The following is an 18,609-nucleotide window of genomic DNA, read 5'->3' as shown; positions in this document are numbered from 1 at the left end:
CATGGCTGGCTGTCTTCAGCCAGCAAATATAGGGGAGCAGAGAAGTTGAACTAAACACCTGGGGCTAAATCCATAAATTGCCTAAATTGGCAGATAGGCATATAAGTCCAACATTTAAGCATCAGTGAGTCCTCAGAATCCCTGCTTGCCTGCTGCGTAATGCTGTAGGCACCTAAATTCCTTAGGCACCTGACATTTTCCAGTAAAGTCCCCTAGGTGCCTAACTTATCACCACTGTGCATGCGCCTACGCCCTGCCACTGCTGAACAGCTTGACAATATAGCTCGTGGCTAAGCCCTGGTGAGATTCTCAAACGAGGCTTTCCCCTCTCTTGTCTGTGGGGCCCGATCAAGTAGGCATTCTGAGAATGCAAAGATTCCTTTGGCCAGAGAAACAAAAAGTGAGAGTGACTCTGAAGCCTAGTGGTTTGGCCACTTCTCTGGGATGTGGGAGCCCTAAGTTCAGATGCCTCCTCCCATGAATCTTTAGTGTTTTATACAAAGTGGAACAATTTGAACAGGAGATCGTGCAAGCCCCGCCGCCAAGAATGCCCAGTTGCTTGGTGGCTAGGGCACATACCTCCGATATAGAAGACTCAAAATTCAAGTTCTGCTCTGCAGCAGGGGATTGCAAATAGGTCTTCCACATCCATGCAAGTGCCCTAATCACTGGGCTATTGGCTATCATGGGGTCATTCTCTTTGGTTTTTCATGAGAAAAGGCTGACCTGGCCTAGTCACTTAATTCCAGGAGAGGGTTCACAGCTGTGAATCCCAGGTTTAGATAGGTGCCTCCCTCAAACCTGGACTTAGGCACTTGACTACACTGGGTGGCAGTGTGCCTAAAAGTTAGCATTGCAAAGCCCAAGTGCCTTTGTGGAGCTAGCCGTTGGCACCCAATTTTCAGGAATGCAGAGCACCCACAACGTCAGCTGAAGTCAATGGGAATTGTGGGTGCTCAGCACACCTGAAAATCAGGCTCCCTAAGAGATACTGGACATATTATTGATGTCAGGGAAGCTCTTGTTCAAACACTTAAGCAAACTTGCCAACTTGAGATGTAAAGAGAGGATTGGGTCAATGGCTACTATTATGGTTTTTGGTAGAGGCTCAGAACACAAAACAGTGGCTGCCTTCCAGTGATTGGTGTTAGTGATTCCTGTACTATATGCTTTTTGGAGAGGTTGTAAAGCATTTTGGGATCACAGGTGTGATATAAATGAAAGATTAATAATATTAAGAAGATTAATATTCATATGTTCCTACAGCTCATCCTTCATGGTCACCTGCAGGATATCAGGAAGGGATTTCACCTTTTCCCAGTGTATTCTGGGTTTGGGTTTTTTGTTTTGTTTTTGTTTTTAGTCTCCTTCCTCTGAAGCATCAGAAATGGTTGGAGATGGGACACTGGACAGGGGGGCCAATGCTCTGAAATGGCACTGAACAGTCTGTCTCTCACATGCTTAGCTCGCTGGTTCATGCTCACGTGCTCAAGGTCGAACTGATGGCCATATGTGGGATTGGGATGGAATTTTCCCACAGGTCAGATAGTCAGTGACCTTGAGGTATTTTCATTTTCCTCTGCGGTTTGGAGTGTGAATCACTTACTGGGATTATCTATGTATATCTGGCATAATCAATTCCCTGCCATTGCAGGAGCCTCAGGCACTGAAGCATCTTGGTCCCTCCTATTCTCTTCCTGTGGACGATAATGCGTTGATCTAATTTTGGTGGCTGGGTTTAATGTGCAGGTGCTAGGTGATTTTGGTGGCCTGTGATCTACAGGTCATCAGCGTAGATGATCTGGTGATTCCTTCTGGCCTTAAACTCTATGACTCTTACTGATTCTGAGTCATAATTCAGTTTCCACTCTGATTCACAGGGAAGTAAGTTGCACCAGCCCTTTTTCTGGTGCAGGCTCTTTTCCTTCCGGCTGGTGCATTGGCGAGGAATAGAGTGCAGGGTCTGTCCACTATCTTAGTGGCTACATGTGGAAATAACACCTTTATAACTAAGCAATATTCTAGTGTCAGTGCCGCTGTAACTTGCTGTCTGTTCTGGTATTTTTGTTTTGTATTTGTAGGAGGGAAGCACCTGGGCCTCCAATTGCACTAAATATGAGTGTGCAAAGACTGCTGTAGGTGCTATGATACTGGGATCTAGTGTTGTCTGCCCCCCTTTTAATGAGACTGAATGCACAAAGGTTTGTACTTTGTGATTTTAAATCGTAATAACTAATCTTTTGTTTTGGAGCTTGGCATTCATTTCAGAACCATTATGGGTCTGACAACCATATTATACTTTCCATAGAATGATTAATCTAAAAAAAATTTGGTAAGTAACAACTTTAAAATGAGCAATTAATGTTCTTATGTACTATTCTTCTGTTTGTTTTTAGGGTTATATCATACATCCCAAACAATGTGCACTTTCAAAATTTTGTTTGATTGGTATTAAGCTGCACTCTTATAGGGTTCTTACTCCCTTTCCTTTTGTCTGAGCAGAGAGTTCTGAATAGGACCTATAATTCAGAGAGTTTATAAACACATAAATGAAATAAGCTGTTTCATGCCACTTAGCAAGTTTGCAGATAAATGTGCAGCAGCAGAGTTTCAAAATGCCATAAATTGAACAGAGATTAGAAACACTTCAAGAGGCTTGCTGACTTTGTGCTCTGCATGAAACAAATAGCTCTGGTTCATAAGATTACAAATTACTTAGTGTACCTACCTAAAAATTAACATATATAAACCAAATAGCTATGGTTCAAAGATACTTCACACACACACACACACGCACACACTTTTTTGTTGTTGTTTAGGGAATATAGGTTTCTAGCTTTTATCCTAATTAATTATTCTGTTTTTTGTACATTCTAGTTCTTGCACTTGTGGCTGTTCAAGCAATGCTCCTAAAAATACATTGCAGTATCTGTCCTGAGTACTGATTTCAAATTCTGCACAAGATCTATAAATGTGTTACATGCTATTTAGAAAGGGCACACAGCTACTCTCCTGTCTATCCCAAATAAAGCACCTTATCATAAAGTAATGTTGACACCGTTAAAAACATTTTCTTATTTCCGGAGCTTTTTCATCACATTCTGTTAGGGTCTTTCTTTAATAATAATGGCCAAGATTTTCCAGAATGTGTTCCTAAAATTATCCTTCTGAATCAGTTCAACCTGATTTTCAGAAGTGCTCAGCACTGATTTCAAGTGAGAGTTGAGGTTGGTCAGCAGTTTTGAAAATCAGGTTAGGTTAATTTAGGAGCTAATATGGATTTCGGAAGGTAACCTGAAGTGCTCGTTTTTGAAAAATTGATCAACATATTCAGTGATTTCTCTATAACAATATAGAAAACCAATACTGTAAGTTAAAAAAAATATTTTGTACGGTATTAGTACAAGACTGCTATCCCATCCACTCTCCTGCTTTATCTGCAATTTTTGTAAATGTATTAAAAGTGGACAGTTTAGCTCTTATTTATGCCAGTTCCACATGAGAGAGATCCTTTCTTTTTTTAATTTAAAGAGGAATATCTCCTCTTTTTGATATGTTTTCTGCATTTCCGCTTCAGTCCTGCCTACAATACATTTGAGAAGAAAAGCATAAGAAAAGTTAATTATAAAATGTGAAAGGAAAACCAAAAAACTAGAATAAAGGGATGAATTAGAGCTCTGAAAATATATTACATGAGGCAAAATTATAGGTATTCAGTAGTAAATAGCTATCTAATTGGAATCTTCACTGTGCTCATTTCTGTGGTACATGAGCAATGTAAATTCTTTTGAATCTTGAACAAAATTACATTTTACTCATATATGGAATTTTTTAACTATCCAAGTAACTCCCAATGTTAATTGAGCCATCAGTGGGAGAATGGATGGTAATGTCTGAAGATGACTGCTCTCTTGAGTTAAAAGAGACCAGCTCAGATATGCTCAATCATAATGGCAAGTTCATTTTCAAATATTATATTTCAAAACAGCTTGGAGATTTTGACCCAGAGCCTTTGCTGATGTGAATTTTTGTAACTTCGTTGACATCGGTGATAGTGCACCAATTTACACCAACTGAAGATTTGGCCCATTATGTTCTAAATGTAATTGGATACAGCAGGGCATTGCATTGGGCACAGTCTTTTTTGATATATTTCCCCTTTCTTTTCCTAGAATGGAGGCACTGTGCAGACTTATAATGATGGCTGCTGCAAGACGTGTAAGTGAAGAAAGCTACTGCAATACATGCTAGTTTGGCTTTGGTTTTGGAGAGCAGTGTTTTTTTAACTCAGTTGCTGGGACATAAGGAAGGAAAAAGCATGCAGTCCCCAAATCAAACAAAATTGTTATAGTTCTTTAACAACTGTTTATTGAAAAGCCTTGCTTCATATGGCTGCTGATATGGTGATATTTAACCTTATCCTTCTGGAGTATAACCAAATCTCTCCAAAGACAGCCTGAGGAAGATGAAAAGTGATCCCAATTTAAATAATGAAAAGATTGGTTTGTTGTTAAGATTACTCCAAAACTATACATATACATATTTATAGTGTTCTCTATAAAAGCTCAGAACAAATTTTCTAAAATTGATACCTATTTTGATCATATTGAAACAAATTGTATAATTATGGGTTTATTCTGTTTTGTTCTTTTATGTTTTCTAGGGTCAGAGTGCTGGAATACAATATTTTTTAAATTGAAAAGTTAACTCTTTCCATCTTGGGAAATGCATTTAAATCCAAAATATGAAAAAATTGTAGGGTGTAGAGCAAATTATTATTGATGGTGATAAAAGGCACAAATCTAAACCAAATGAACACTTGTGCTATGTAGCTATATATTCACATTCTATGAATGTGCATGTTTAAAACATACAGGTTCTTAATTATGGTGTAGTTATGTGACAGATTCTGATTTCTTTTTACTCCAGTGTAAAAACAGACTGAGAACAGAATCTGGTCCTGTGTAGTTCTGAAGAACAAAAAGCTTTGTTATTTAGGCTGTGATTTCTAAACTACATAAAATAAAACCCTTGATTCTGTATAAATAGCGAATAAAAGTAAAAAATAGAGCTGCTTGGAAAACACCATTTTTTTTCTTCAGAATTAAAATTTTGGGGCATAAAATGCCTTTGAAATCCTGAATTTCATTTTTTAAAATGAGCTGTGATCAATAATATCGCATAAGAACACACAAGTATAGTTTCATATTGCACTGTGTCATATTTGTGACAGTCAAAAGTACAATATGTAGCTGCATATGTATACCTGTATCTCTCTTAAAAGAGCGGCTGCATAAAGGCATATATTTATTCATAGTTATCAAATAAAATTATATTTAGCATCCATGGCATACAAGGCCCTGAAAATCAATTTTTAGGAATGTGGATGGAATGTTGTTCCTTCATATACACAGCAAAGAAGCCAGAAATGATTGTAGCTTAATCTAGTACTTTTTTCAGACTGAAAAACAATAATAATATTAATAAAAAAAAACCTGCACAAGGATTATGCTAGCGTCTTTCAAAGGGATTATTCCTTTACTGGTTGGAGTAAAGTTGCAAAATATTTCACTGAAGCCATACAAGTTGGGTGGGTTTCATTTAGAGAATGAGACTAAAGTATTAATGGCTACAAATATTTTCTGCCTTTTGCAGTAATCAGGAAAGATTTAGCTTTCACAATATTCTGTGGCCTCAGGAAAGGCATTGTTATACTTCAGAAATATTTGCTGAGGTGGCTGCTAAGAACAAAAATACAATACATACAATTACATGCTATTTTATTTTTTATTTGTTTTTGTGTTTTCAAACTAAAAGCATGTGCCCTGGGGTAAAGCCATTAAAAAGACAAATTAAAAATAGAGCTTGCAACACCTGGGGGTTGTAATGGGAACAAGTAATCCTTTTGAAAAGAGCTTGATTAAGTGCATGCAAAGTGAGTTCATATACTTAATTCTTACCTTGCCATAGTCATGAAATACCCATTGCAAAAATGTGGTATGCCTGGAAACACTGTTGAAGTTTTCTCTTAACCAGGAAAGTACTATGTGTAGGGTGTTATCAGTGAGATTTTCAGCAACTGCAGAATTTCTAAATTTGGAAGGCAAACAGAGAAGTTCATTACTTTTTTACCAAAAGAAAAATCATAATTGGCAGTGTAAGAATTAATGAAATGTCATTTGTGTAAAAATGTTTTTATTTTACAAGAAACTTATATTCCTAATAATTCTGCCAGGTTCTGGATTGGGTGTATTACCCTTTGCCATTAGCCCTGTAGTCTCTACTGATAGTATAAATTGTGAACCAGGTATTATTATTTTTAATAATGTATTTTCTTTTTTATATAACATAATCTTTTTTACTTAACATAATTGTTTGTAGGGATATATTTATACATGACTATCAATGTAATATAACCAATACCATACTGGTATTAGGCCTGATCCTGAGAGGTACTGATCCCCTGGAATCTTCCATAGAGCAGAGATCCTCTGTAGGATCCTATTGCTCAGTGCTCAGGATTAAGCCTATTAACGGCTGGAATGTGCTGTCAGTAGTAGATCAAAATGCAATATGTAACTTTTAGTGTGCAGTAGCACAGTTCACATGGCTACTTAGTGCACAATGAGTGACGCACTGTAGATTTACACCGCTTGCTTGCTGCACACTAAATCACTGTTTAGACAAGTCCTTGCACAGCAATTTTGGTAAGAGAGTACAGTGTTTAGTATACCAACCAACATGATCTTGATTCTGCATAGCATTTGTCAGAGGATAGCATGGCATCTGTCCCCTGAAGCCAGAAGAGTCGTGCTTTACTCCTGACATACATACAGGATACCCACTGGTCCGGTAGCTACTCCACGTGTGTCACTGGATTGCTCAGAGCTTGCTGATCTTACAAAACATATGTTCTTCCTTTCCTGTGGAGCAGGAATGGGATTGTGCTGAAAGTGAAGAGGGACTTTGTTGGTTAGTCCCACTTAATTTAGATGCTGAAGATGAAAAATGATTATGTGGCAACACAGTTATACAGTGACTTCTGATTTGGTTGTGAGATCGGTGTAGTAAAAGTATATTGTATAATAGATACAGCTAGCACAACTTGTCTTGTGTCCTGTGGTATGGGGGTTTTGTGTAACCTTTGCATTTGTTTCAGTATCATGGTTTTAGTTGTTTTGTGTCACAAGTATCCTTCTTAATATTTGGATAGCTTCATTATCCAAAGGCTACAAGAAAAATCCACAAAAATACATAACCACAAAAAATGTAATATTTTCATAAACCTCTATGCACATTTGCTATCCCGAGTACTACTAGCTCCAGCTACGGGAGTAGTTTTTAGTACAAAATACCCCACATACGTAGAGGAGATGTGCATATCTCCTACTAAGATTTCCCAAAGCCCTGTCAAATCTCTCCCATAATCAGTAAACCTGGACCCTAGTCTGTGTGCTGCATATTTAAAGCTGGTTTATCTTCTAATGATGGCCAGTTCCAAAAGTGTTCTAAGGAGCAAGAGCAAGGATATAATTATTTAAAATATGTCTTTTAAATAAATATAATTAACACTAATTTCAAGTTAGTGTCTGTTATTTTCATAAGTTCAGCCTTAGTATTGATAGTGTTTGAAAAACAGCATTTTGCCCTTTTCTATTCACTGGGTTTGTCTTTGCTATGTGGGTTCAATCTTCAAAAGCTTTACAACATAACTATTAAATCACTCTAACATTTCAACAGTTGTAGCCTCTTTATATGTTCTATGACTATGCTGATTAATGTCTTCATATATGATAATTAGAAAGTATGGTATTTTTTTCCAGGTAATGTTTATTAATATATTCCTGGTTTGTCACTGCCTAATGATTTAGATATGGAAATAATATTTTACCATATTATTAATTTAAAATGTAACAATTCATTTTAAAGAATGAATAAACAGAGCACAATGTATATTTAATGAATAAACATTTTCTATATGTTATCAGGTAGAAAGGAAGAAAGGATTTGCCAGAAAGTGACGGTCAGAACAACCATAAGAAAAAGTGACTGTATAAGTCAGAGGCCTGTAAGTATAGAAAACTGCTGCCTTTGTGTTTCATAATGAGCATGAGTCATACTAATAAAACAAGTATGAAAAAGGATTGCAGACATCAATATACAACAAAAAAATGCTGTTATCATCTCATCAAGCAGACCTCTCACCCTGGAAATGTTATTCTACTCATAAGTGTGGGTAAAAATTAATTACTTTTGCCCATACATGGTCAGAAGTGCTGACCCCTTCTACCTGGAATAACATCTGACTTCAAATGAAAAGTACACAGTATAATTGCGTATCACTGACAAAGTCACTGACCTCTCCATCATGAAATAACATCCCTAAAGAGGAGTTACACAAAAAAGGGAGTATAAATGCTTCCACTTATAAATGATCATAGAATATCAGGGTTGGAAGGGACCTCAGGAGGTCATCTAGTCCAACCCCCTGCTCAATGATGGAAACATATTCCTCCTTAAAGAGCTCTCTGACGTAAATGTTCTTCTCTCTTCCACGTGACAAGTCTCTCGATATCATACATTGATGATAGCCTTTATGGAGATCATTTAATAAGACATCATACCTCTCAGCTTTGGTGAGGTCTCGGGTATAAAACCTGTTACGTGCATGTGTGAATGTGTCAATAATATAGTGGAAAAAGGAGAACCAGTTGACATAATTTATTTAGCCTTCCAAAAGGCCTTTAACAAGGTCCTAGACAAGAGGCTATTAAAAAGTTGTGGGGTGAAAAGCAAAGTATTGTTATGGATCAAAAGTTGGCTAGTACGTAGAATGCAGAGTAGGTTTAAGTGGTCCATTTTCATTATTGCAAAAGGTTAACAGCAGGTGTCCCACACTTCCATACTAGGTCCTGAGGTGTTTAATATATTTATTAATGATCTGGAAAGGACTGTGAATAAGGGCGTAGCAAAGTTTGCAGCTGACAAAGTTATTTACGTTAGTCAGGGTCAGAGAAGACTGAGAATTTCAGAGAGATCTACACAAATTATGTAAATGGACAACATGATGGCAAATGAAATTTAATGTAGGCAAATATAAAAGTAATGCACACTGAGAGGAAAAATTTAAGCTACTCTTATAAGGTTCTAAATTAACTGTATCAATCCAAAATAGCTCATTGAAAACCTTTGCTCAATGCACAGCTGCAATCAAAAAAAGCTAACAAGGTATTAGGATGCATAAGGAATGGGAGGGAGAATAATCCCCCAAAATATGTCTTTAAATCAGTGATGTGGCCTATCCTGGAATACTGTGTACAGTATAGATCACCCCATCTCAAAAATTGTATTGCAAAACTAGAGGTGGTTCAGAGAACAGGGACGGGAATATTCAAGGTCATGGAAAAACTTGCAGATGAAGAGAGATTGAAAAGAATGGGATTGTGTACATTAGGAAGAAGACAAATAAGACAGACATGATAGACGTATATACAATAATGAATGGCGTAGAGATGATGGATTGGGAGCAACTGTTCTCCCTGTCTCATATTACAAGAACTAGGGGACTATCAATGAAGTGAAAAAGTAGGATATTCACAATCAATAAAAGAAATACTTTTTCATACAATGTGTAATTAAGCTGTGGAACTCATTGCCACAAGAAGTTGTTGAGACCAAGAACTTAACAAGATTCAAAAAGGGATTAGACATTTATATGCATATCAAGAAGATACAGAGTTATCATTCAAAACCTAATCTTTGGAAGGGATATTAAAGCTTGAGCTGGAATAAATTGCCTATGGAGGTTGTGGAATATCCATCACTGGAGATTTTTAAGAGTAGGTTAGGCAAACACCTGTCAGGAATGGTCTAGATAATACTTAGTCCTGCCATGAGTGCAGAGGACTGGACTAGATGACCTCTCGAGGTTCCTTCCAGTCCTGTGATTCTATGATTTAGGGCTTAAGCCAATCTCTAACTATTAAAGCTTGGGATGAAACCTATGTGCGGGCAATTGTGGAACAAATTGCCTACTGCAAAGTTCTAATACCATCCTCTGAAGTATCTGGTTCTGTCAACTGTCAGAGACAGGATACTGGACTGGATGGACTACTACTCTGAATCACTATGGCAATTTGTATGTAACATATCTATGGATGTTATTTCATGATTCTGTGTATTCTACAACTGTGTATCAGCATTCTAATCTGCCCCAGCACAATAGCAGATCAGAAAACTCTTTATATGCTGTAAGTATTGGATGAAATCCAGGTCCCATTGAAGTTGGTAAGGTCAGGATACCACTCATGGTAATAGAGACCTTGTCTACACTTGCAATGGCATATAGGTTATGTGTAGCTACATGCTGCAGTGAAAAGTAGGCTGTGTCCTCACTGTGATGTGTAGTTATGTGCGGCAGTGAAAGGTTCTGTCGGGGGAAGACAGCGGGGAAAGTCTCCAGCAGCTGGGAGGCAGTGGGACACATATGGGAGGCACTGCTTGTGTGTGTAGAGAGCCATGTTGGGTATACGCCCTAAGGCTCTAGCGTGTCTTTACTCGGTTAGGAAGTGTTTCATGGTCTACAATGCTATTTATACCTGTGCCAGGGGAGTGTGCAGTGTATGTACTATGTATGCTGCCATAAGTGTAGTCATAGCCAAAGTTCAAGTCCCAAACAAATAATACAAAAAATGGCAATTTGATTCTGTGGCACAAGTACTTTTATGCAACCTCCACTACCCCATCCACCCACCTTGTTTCTTGCTGACCTAACCTCTGCTCTCATACTTTCAGATATATCTATCAGAGTGATAGTGTGGCTAAGGACAGTTCTCTAGCTGCCAGCCATATTGAAAGAGGAAGGAGAAAGCTATCACACTAGTGTGCTTCCGCTCTTGATCCCGCAGAGGGATACTTAAGATTGACTTTTCCACAGGTTGCTTAGATTAATCCACCAACAGTAGAGGACGCAGCTTTAGCTGCACAGTTTAAGAGTTATAAATATATCCATCTATTTTAGGAGTTTAGTGATGGCAGGACAAGTTTTTGAGCTTAAACGGTTTCTCAATCAGGTTTAAATTCTCAGAACTAGAGAAGGGAGAAGAAAATCTGAAGATTCTCTTCTTAGGTTATAGGAAACTCTGTGTGGGGTAGGGTTTTGCTCTCACAGGAATAATATCCCTCTTTAAGGGCCTGCTATCCAGAGCCCAATGGAATCTTTCCGTTGACTTCAGTGGGCTTTGGATCAGGCCTTGATTGATGATTACCATGTAGATCCACCTGGATATAACTTAAGTCATCTCTTATATATTATCTCTGTATCTGTCTCATTACCTTCAAAAGCCTAGATGCTCTTCCACAACAGTGCTAGGCCAGGAACAGGGAGTGGATTGCTTGGAGAAGAAGGTAGTATAAGGTAAAAGTTAGTGGTAAACAGCTTTACAATAAAGCACCACATTTTGTTCAGGCTCAGCCAACATATGTGGTCACGAGTACAAAACAATTCCACATTTAGAAGCTGACTTCATTTAAAAAAGAAAAGGCAAGAACAAAGAGGCTCACCTCAACTTAGAATTGTCATAACCATTTAACATAGTTTTGTATGTGATAACTTTCAAATGATTTTTAATAGGGAAAATAATTATTACGTATCAGAATCCTTTACAAAATCCTGGATATTTTTAGGTGTAAAAACAGATTCTGATTGCAGTTAATTTTAAAATGTTTTGTTTCATCTTGTTAATGAAATTGATAATTTCTCTTTCTCTGTCACTAATAGATAAATGTGGCTTCCTGTGAAGGGAAATGCCCCTCAGCTACAATTTTTAATGTCAATATCAATAGCCATTTAAGATTCTGTAAATGTTGTCGTGAAAATGGAGTACAGAACCTGACTGTGCCACTATACTGCTCAGGAAATGGCACTGAAGTGATGTACATCATCCAAGAGCCTACAGACTGTTCGTGCCAATGGAATTGAACATCTGATGGATTCCTTGTATCTGATTTCACAGTGAGAATTGAAGTTGGCTTCCTATCATTGAATTATATTTTTTTGGCATTGGACAGACTGAATAAATACTATATAGAAAAATATATTTTATCCGTAATGTTTCAGACAGCTTGGTTTCTTAGCAAATTTAGTAGAAATTGCATAGAAATATGACAGCAAAAACATTTTCAGACATTGGCAAATATACATATATAATTTCTTTTATATCAGATTATTAATTTGACAATTATTTACTTCTCTCCAATATGCTGCTGAAAACTAATTTGATTTTTAAAATTTAAACTTGATTGAATTGGGCCATCTGTATCCAAAAGTTAATTTTTGTGAAAACTTTTGCTTTTATCTTATTAGCAGTTCCATTAGGCATTACTCAGTGACTGAAATCCGCTTAAACTTGAACCCACTGAGCAACATGATGAATGTAGTCTTTTTAATTTTGTATTTTTAAAAAACCTGTGGTCTAAATCCTAGTATAATGTTACATTCCTTAAATCTATGGCATTTTGCTTTTTTAATATCATATATACATTTTAAATATTGTGATTGGATAGAAGGGGCCAAGTATGGAGGGTGGTTCAGACTTCTGTTAAAAATATGTAAAAACTGTGCCGTTCACTGTAGACTTATACTTTAAATCAATGTTTAACTTTTTAAAACCAATCAGAGGAGAAATTGCTGTTTATTTTATGAGGATGTTGGAGTGAGATTCTGTGAATGTATTCTGTTTTGAAAGTGGACCAGTGCACCTTCTGCTTTGGTTTTACCCTTTGTTTCATGGGTTTAAATGCTCATGTTCAGTACTTTTTATTTAAAATAACTAAATTTAAAGATTGTTTTAAAAGGAATATTAAGATTGGAAACACTTGCTGAATCTAAGTCTCAAATCATTTGGAGTCAAGAAGAAACATGCTCCCTCTGAAAAGGATATAACATTGATTGTAAGGAGATAAGTGAAATTCATATATATAATTAGTCTGTGGATGCACATGGTCTGTATATTTGCTGCCAGAAGTGCTCTCCATTTTCTTAGCCATCAACTATTTATTGTAATTCTTAAGAATTGAGAATCTAGCTTTATGCCCATTTTCAGAAGTATTGCTTACCCTAGAAACTCAGTGGTGAATTCCTAACCTGGTTGAAGTCATTGGTAGTTAAGCCATTGACTTCAGTGAGGCCAGGCGTTCACTCATGTTGTGTATTATTTTGAAACTAAAATTCTTGGCTAAGAATCTCAAAATTTCTTGGGCAAGCAATTCTCATACAATAGATATTTAAACTGTCAGAATTTAATAAAATAATAATGAGGTTGTATTATTATATTGTTTTTATAATGAGAAATAGTCAATATAAAAACACAAAATAAATATATTTAAAAGTTAAGGCTGTTTTGTATCATTCATCACTTCATATGTGAAACCTAACTTTCCATCTTCTGTGAACTAAATTTGGCTGATTATGGAGAAAAATAGTATATAAATTTAAATCAATCACAGTTATTCATGACACCCTTCCTATGGATTCAAAGAAGGGACGATTGTGATCATCTAGTTTGACCATCTGTATAACACAGGTCATAGAACTTCTCCAGAATAATTTCTAGATCTTATCTTTTAGAAAAACAGCTGTTCTTGATTTTAAAATGGCCGGTGATGGAGAATACACCACAATGCTTTGTAACTTGTTCCAATGTATTTCCAAACAATTTGTTTAGCTTCACTTTCCAACTATTGGATCATATTATACCTTTGTATGCTAGACAGAAGAATCCATTATCAAATATTTGTTCCCCATGTATAATAAAAAAATTGTGAGTTGGGTTAATACTTTAAAATATTTTATCATAAATAAGGCTACAATTTAGTCATTGGCATTTTTAGTCAAAAGTCAAGGACAGGTCATGGGCAATAAACAAAAATTCACGGGCCCATGACCTGTCCATGATCTTTACTATAAATACCACTGACTAAATCATAGCGTCCCTGGGGCACTGCACCTCTGGAGGAGCCCTGGGGCACTGCAGCTCTGGGGAGCCGCCCACCGGCCGCTACTTCAGCTGCCCCCAAGACTGCTGCTCAGGTGGTCCCCGAGGCCAGCTGCACCTGACGCTGCTTGGGTGGTCACCAGGACCAGCTGCCCGGGGCTGTCCAAGCAGCGGCTGATGCGGCTGTCCTTGGGGCCGCTCCAGCAACAGCCGGTGCAACTGGCTGTGGGGCCGTTCCAGCAGCGGCCAGTGCGGCTGTTTCTGGGGCCACCTCAGGGGTTGGCCCTGAGATCAGCTGCTTGGATGGGCCTTGGGTCAGCCACACTGGCCGCTGCAGCTGTGGAAGTCACAGAAATCGTGGAAAGTCACAGAATCCATGACTTCCGTGACAGACACGCAACCTTAATTATAAAAATTTAATCATTATAAAGAAATAATATTCATCTAATGGTCATAATAGAGTTGCTACCGTAGCAACAAGGATATATCTTTGGAATACTGCTTGTCTATTTTATTCTGTGTAGGGAAGGCAGATACAATAAATAGTCAGAAACAGGAACCAATCACTTTAGCCAGTTGAGACAATGACTGTGGCAGCAACATATAAAATATTATGGGTGAAATCCTGACCCCAGTGAATTCAGTGATAAAATTTATGTTGACTTCAGTGGGGCCAGGTTTTCACCTAGAGTTTTAATGAGTATATAGACCATGCTAAACATTCCATAAACTTTGAGCATAGAATCATAGAATAAAATATCAGGGTTGGAAGGGACCTCAGGAGGTCATCTAGTCCAACCCCCTGCTCAAAGCAGGACCGATCCCCAATTAAATCATCCCAGTCAGGGCTTTGTCAAGCCTGACCTTAAAAACTTCTAAGGAAGGAGATTCCACCACCTCCCTAGGTAACGCATTCCAGTGTTTCACCATCCTCCTAGTGAAAAAGATTTTCCTAATATCCAACCTAAATCTCCCCCACTGCAACTTGAGACCACTACTCCTCGTTCTGTCATCTGCTACCACTGAGAACAGTCTAGATCCATCCTCTTTGGAACCCCCTTTCAGGTAGTTGAAAGCAGCTATCAAATCCCCCCTCATTCTTCTCTTCCGTAGACTAAACATCCCCAGTTACCTCAGCCTCTCCTCATAAGTCATGTGTTCCAGTCCCCTAATCATTTTTGTTGCCCTCCGCTGGACTCTTTTTCCAATTTTTCCACATCCCTCTTGTAGTGTGGGGCCCAAAACTGGACACAGTACTCCAGATGAGGCCTCACCAATGTCGAATAGAGGGGAATGATCACGTCCCTCGGTCTGCTGGCAATTCCCCTACTTATACATCCCAAAATGCCATTGGCCTTCTTGGCAACAAGGGCACACTGTTGACTCATATCCAGCTTCTCATCCACGGTAACCCTAGGTCCTTTTCTGCAGAACTGCTGCCTAGCCATTTGGTCCCTAGTCTGTAGCAGTGCATTGGATTCTTCTGTCCTAAGTGCAGGACTCTGCACTTGTCCTTGTTGAACTTCATCAGATTTCTTTTGGCCCAATCTTCCAATTAGGTCCCTCTGTATCCTATCCTATCTGTATCCTATCCCTACTCTCCAGCGTATCTACCCCTCCTCCCAGTTTAGTGTCATCTGCAAACTTGCTGAGGGTGCAGTCCACACCATCCTCCAGATCATTTATGAAGATATTGAACACAACCGGCCCGAGGGCCGACCCTTGGGGCACTCCACTTGATACCGGCTGCCAACTAGACATGGAGCCATTGATCACTACCTGTTGAGCGTGACAATCTAGCCAGCTTTCTATCCACCTTATCATCCATTCATTCAGCCCATACTTCTTTAACTTGCTGGCAAGAATACTGTGGGAGACAGTATCAAAAGCTTTGCTAAAGTCAAGGAACAACACGTCCACTGCTTTCCCTTCATCCATAGAACCAGTTATCTTGTCATAGAAGGCAATTAGATTAGTCAGGCATGACTTGCCCTTGGTGAATCCATGCTGACTGTTCCTGATCACTTTCCTCTCCTCTAAGTGCTTCAGAATTGATTCCTTGAGGACCTGCTCCATGAGTTTTCCAGGGACTGAGGTGAGGCTGACTGGCCTGTAGTTCCCAGGATCCTCCTTCTTCCCTTTTTTAAAGATGGGCACTACATTAGCCTTTTCCAGTCGTCCGGGACTTCCCCTGATCACCACGAGTTTTCAAAGATAACGGCCAATGGCTCTGCAATCACATTCGCCAACTCCTTTAGCACTCTCTGATGCAACGCATCCGGCCCCATGGACTTGTGCACGTCCAGCTTTTCTAAATAGTCCCGAACCACTTCTTTGTCCACAGAGGGCTGGTCCCCTCCTCCTCATGCTGTGCTGCCCAGTGCAGTAGTCTGGGAGCTGACCTTGTTCGTGAAGACAGAGGCAAAAAAAGCATTGAGTACATTAGCTTTTTCCACATCCTCTCTCACTAGGTTGCCTCCCTCATTCAGTAAGGGGTCCACACTTTCCTTGACTTTCCTCTTGTTATTAACATACCTGAAGAAGCCTTTCTTGTTACTCTTAACATCTCTTGCTAGCTGCAACTCCAGGTGTGATTTGGCCTTCCTTGATTTCACTCCTGCATGCCTGAGCAGTATTTTTATACTCATCCCTGGTCATTTGTCCAATCTTCCACTTCTTGTAAGCTTCTTTTTTGTATTTAAGATCAGCAAGGATTTCACTGTTAAGCCAAGCTGGTCGCCTGCCATATTTACTATTCTTTCTACACATCGGGATGGTTTGTCCCTGTAACCTCAATAAGGATTCTTTAAAATACAGCCAGCTCTCCTGGACTCCTTTCCCCCTCATGTTATTCTCCCAGGGGATCTTGCCCATCAGTTCCCTGAGGGAGTCAAAGTCTGCTTTTCTGAAGTCCAGGGTCCGTATTCTGCTGCTTTCCTTTCTTCCTTGTGTCAGGATCCTGAACTCGACCATCTCATGGTCACTGCCTCCCAGGGTCCCATCCACTTTTGCTTCCCCTACTAATTCTTCCCAGTTTGTGAGCAGCAGGTCAAGAAGAGCTCTGCCCCTAGCTGGTTCCTCCAGCACTTGCACCAGGAAATTGTCCCCTACATTTTCCAAAAACTTCCTGGATTGTCTGTGCACTGCTGTATTGCTCTCCCAGCAGATATCAGGGTGATGGAAGTCTGCCATGAGAACCAGGGCGTGCTATCTAGTAACTTCTGCGAGTTGCCGAAGAAAGCCTCGTCCACCTCATCCCCCTGGTCCGGTGGTCTATAGTAGACTCCCACCATGACATCACCCTGTTGCTCACACTTCTAAACTTAATCGAGAGACTCTCAGGTTTTTCTGCAGTTTCATACTTGAGCTTTGAGCAGTCATACTGCTCTCTTACATACAATGCAACTCCCCCACCTTTTCTGCCCTGCCTGTCCTTCCTGAACAGCTTATATCCATCCATGACAGTACTCCAGTCATGTGAGTTATCCCACTAAGTCTCTGTTATTCCAATCACATCATAATTCCTTGACTTTGCCAGGACTTCCAGTTCTCCCTGCTTGTTTCCCAGGCTTCGTGCATTTGTGTATAGGCACTTGAGATAACCCGCTGATCGCCCCTCTTTCTCAGTATGAGGCAGGAGCCCTCCCCTCTCACGCACTCCTGTACATGCTTCCTCCCGGTATCCCACTTCCCCACTTACCTCAGGGCTTTGGTCTCCTTCCTCCGGTGAACCTAGTTTAAAGCCCTCCTCACTAGGTTGGCCAGCCTGCTTGCAAAGATGCTCTTCCCTCTCTTCGTTAGGTGGAGCCCATCTCTGCCTAGCACTCCTCCTTCTTCGAACACCATCCCATGGTCAAAGAATCCAAAGCCTTCTCTCCGACACCACCTGCATAGCCATTTGTTGACTTCCACGATTCGACGGTCTCTATCCAGGCCTTTTCCTTCCATGGGGAGGATGGACGAGAACACCATTTGCTCCTCAAACTCCTTTATCCTTCTTCCCAGAGCCACGTAGTCTGCAGTGATCCGCTCAGGGTCATTCTTGGCAGTATCACTGGTGCCCACATGGAGAAGCAGGAAGGGGTAGTGATCCAAGGGCTTGATGAGTCTCGGCAGTCTCTCCATCACATCACGAATCTTAGCTCCTGGCAAGCAGCAGACTTCTTGGTTTTCCTGGTCGGGGCGGCAGATAGATGACTCAGTCCCCCTGAGGAGAGAGTCCCCGACCACCACCACCTGCCTCCTTCTCTTGGGAGCGGTGGTCATGGAACTCCCAACCCTAGGACAGTGCATCTCATGCCTTTCCAATCGGCGGAGTCTCGTTCTGCTCCCTTCCCTCAGACGTATCATCTGGTCCGCTCTCCGCATTAGCACCTGTGTAGAGAACATGAAAACGGTTACTTACCTGTAAAATCTGCGTTGCTGGTACATGGACGTTCCCCTTTTTTCTTCTGGAGGTCACATGATGCCAAATTTCTTCACCGTCCTCCTGTCCCCCATGTACAGCCTGCTCTGAATCTTCATAACCTTGTGCCCATAGAAGCATATCCTGATGTCTGTCCAGGAAATCTTCAGTTTCTCTTATGCAACGCAGGGTCGATACCTGTTGCTCCAG

The 18,609-nt window shown here is 39.8% G+C and overlaps 1 protein-coding gene and 1 long non-coding RNA gene across 2 annotated transcripts in view; one reads left to right on the top strand and one right to left on the bottom strand.

Annotated features, from left to right (window-relative positions):
* OTOGL (otogelin like) overlaps window positions 1-13,304 on the top strand; it is a 135,933-nt gene extending 122,629 nt beyond the window's left edge. The window contains exons 54-57 of the mRNA XM_075126183.1: window positions 2,082-2,201; window positions 4,173-4,222; window positions 7,993-8,068; window positions 11,780-13,304. Of these exons, the coding sequence (XP_074982284.1) occupies window positions 2,082-2,201; window positions 4,173-4,222; window positions 7,993-8,068; window positions 11,780-11,980 (447 nt within the window). The 3' untranslated portion in view covers window positions 11,981-13,304. The remainder of the gene's footprint in view (window positions 1-2,081; window positions 2,202-4,172; window positions 4,223-7,992; window positions 8,069-11,779) is intronic.
* Window positions 4,343-7,025, bottom strand: LOC142070580 (uncharacterized). The gene is made up of 3 exons (XR_012666452.1): window positions 6,738-7,025; window positions 5,961-6,090; window positions 4,343-4,456 (listed from the first exon to the last, which is right to left on the bottom strand). It is a non-coding gene; the product is annotated as an uncharacterized LOC142070580 (long non-coding RNA).
* Window positions 13,305-18,609: the final 5,305 nt, after the last annotated feature.

This window comes from Caretta caretta, chromosome 1 (genome assembly GCF_965140235.1).
Source record: "Caretta caretta isolate rCarCar2 chromosome 1, rCarCar1.hap1, whole genome shotgun sequence".
NCBI lineage: Eukaryota > Metazoa > Chordata > Testudines > Cheloniidae > Caretta > Caretta caretta.
Note: the sequence above shows the minus strand (reverse complement) of the source record. Positions and strands in the feature narration are given on the sequence as shown.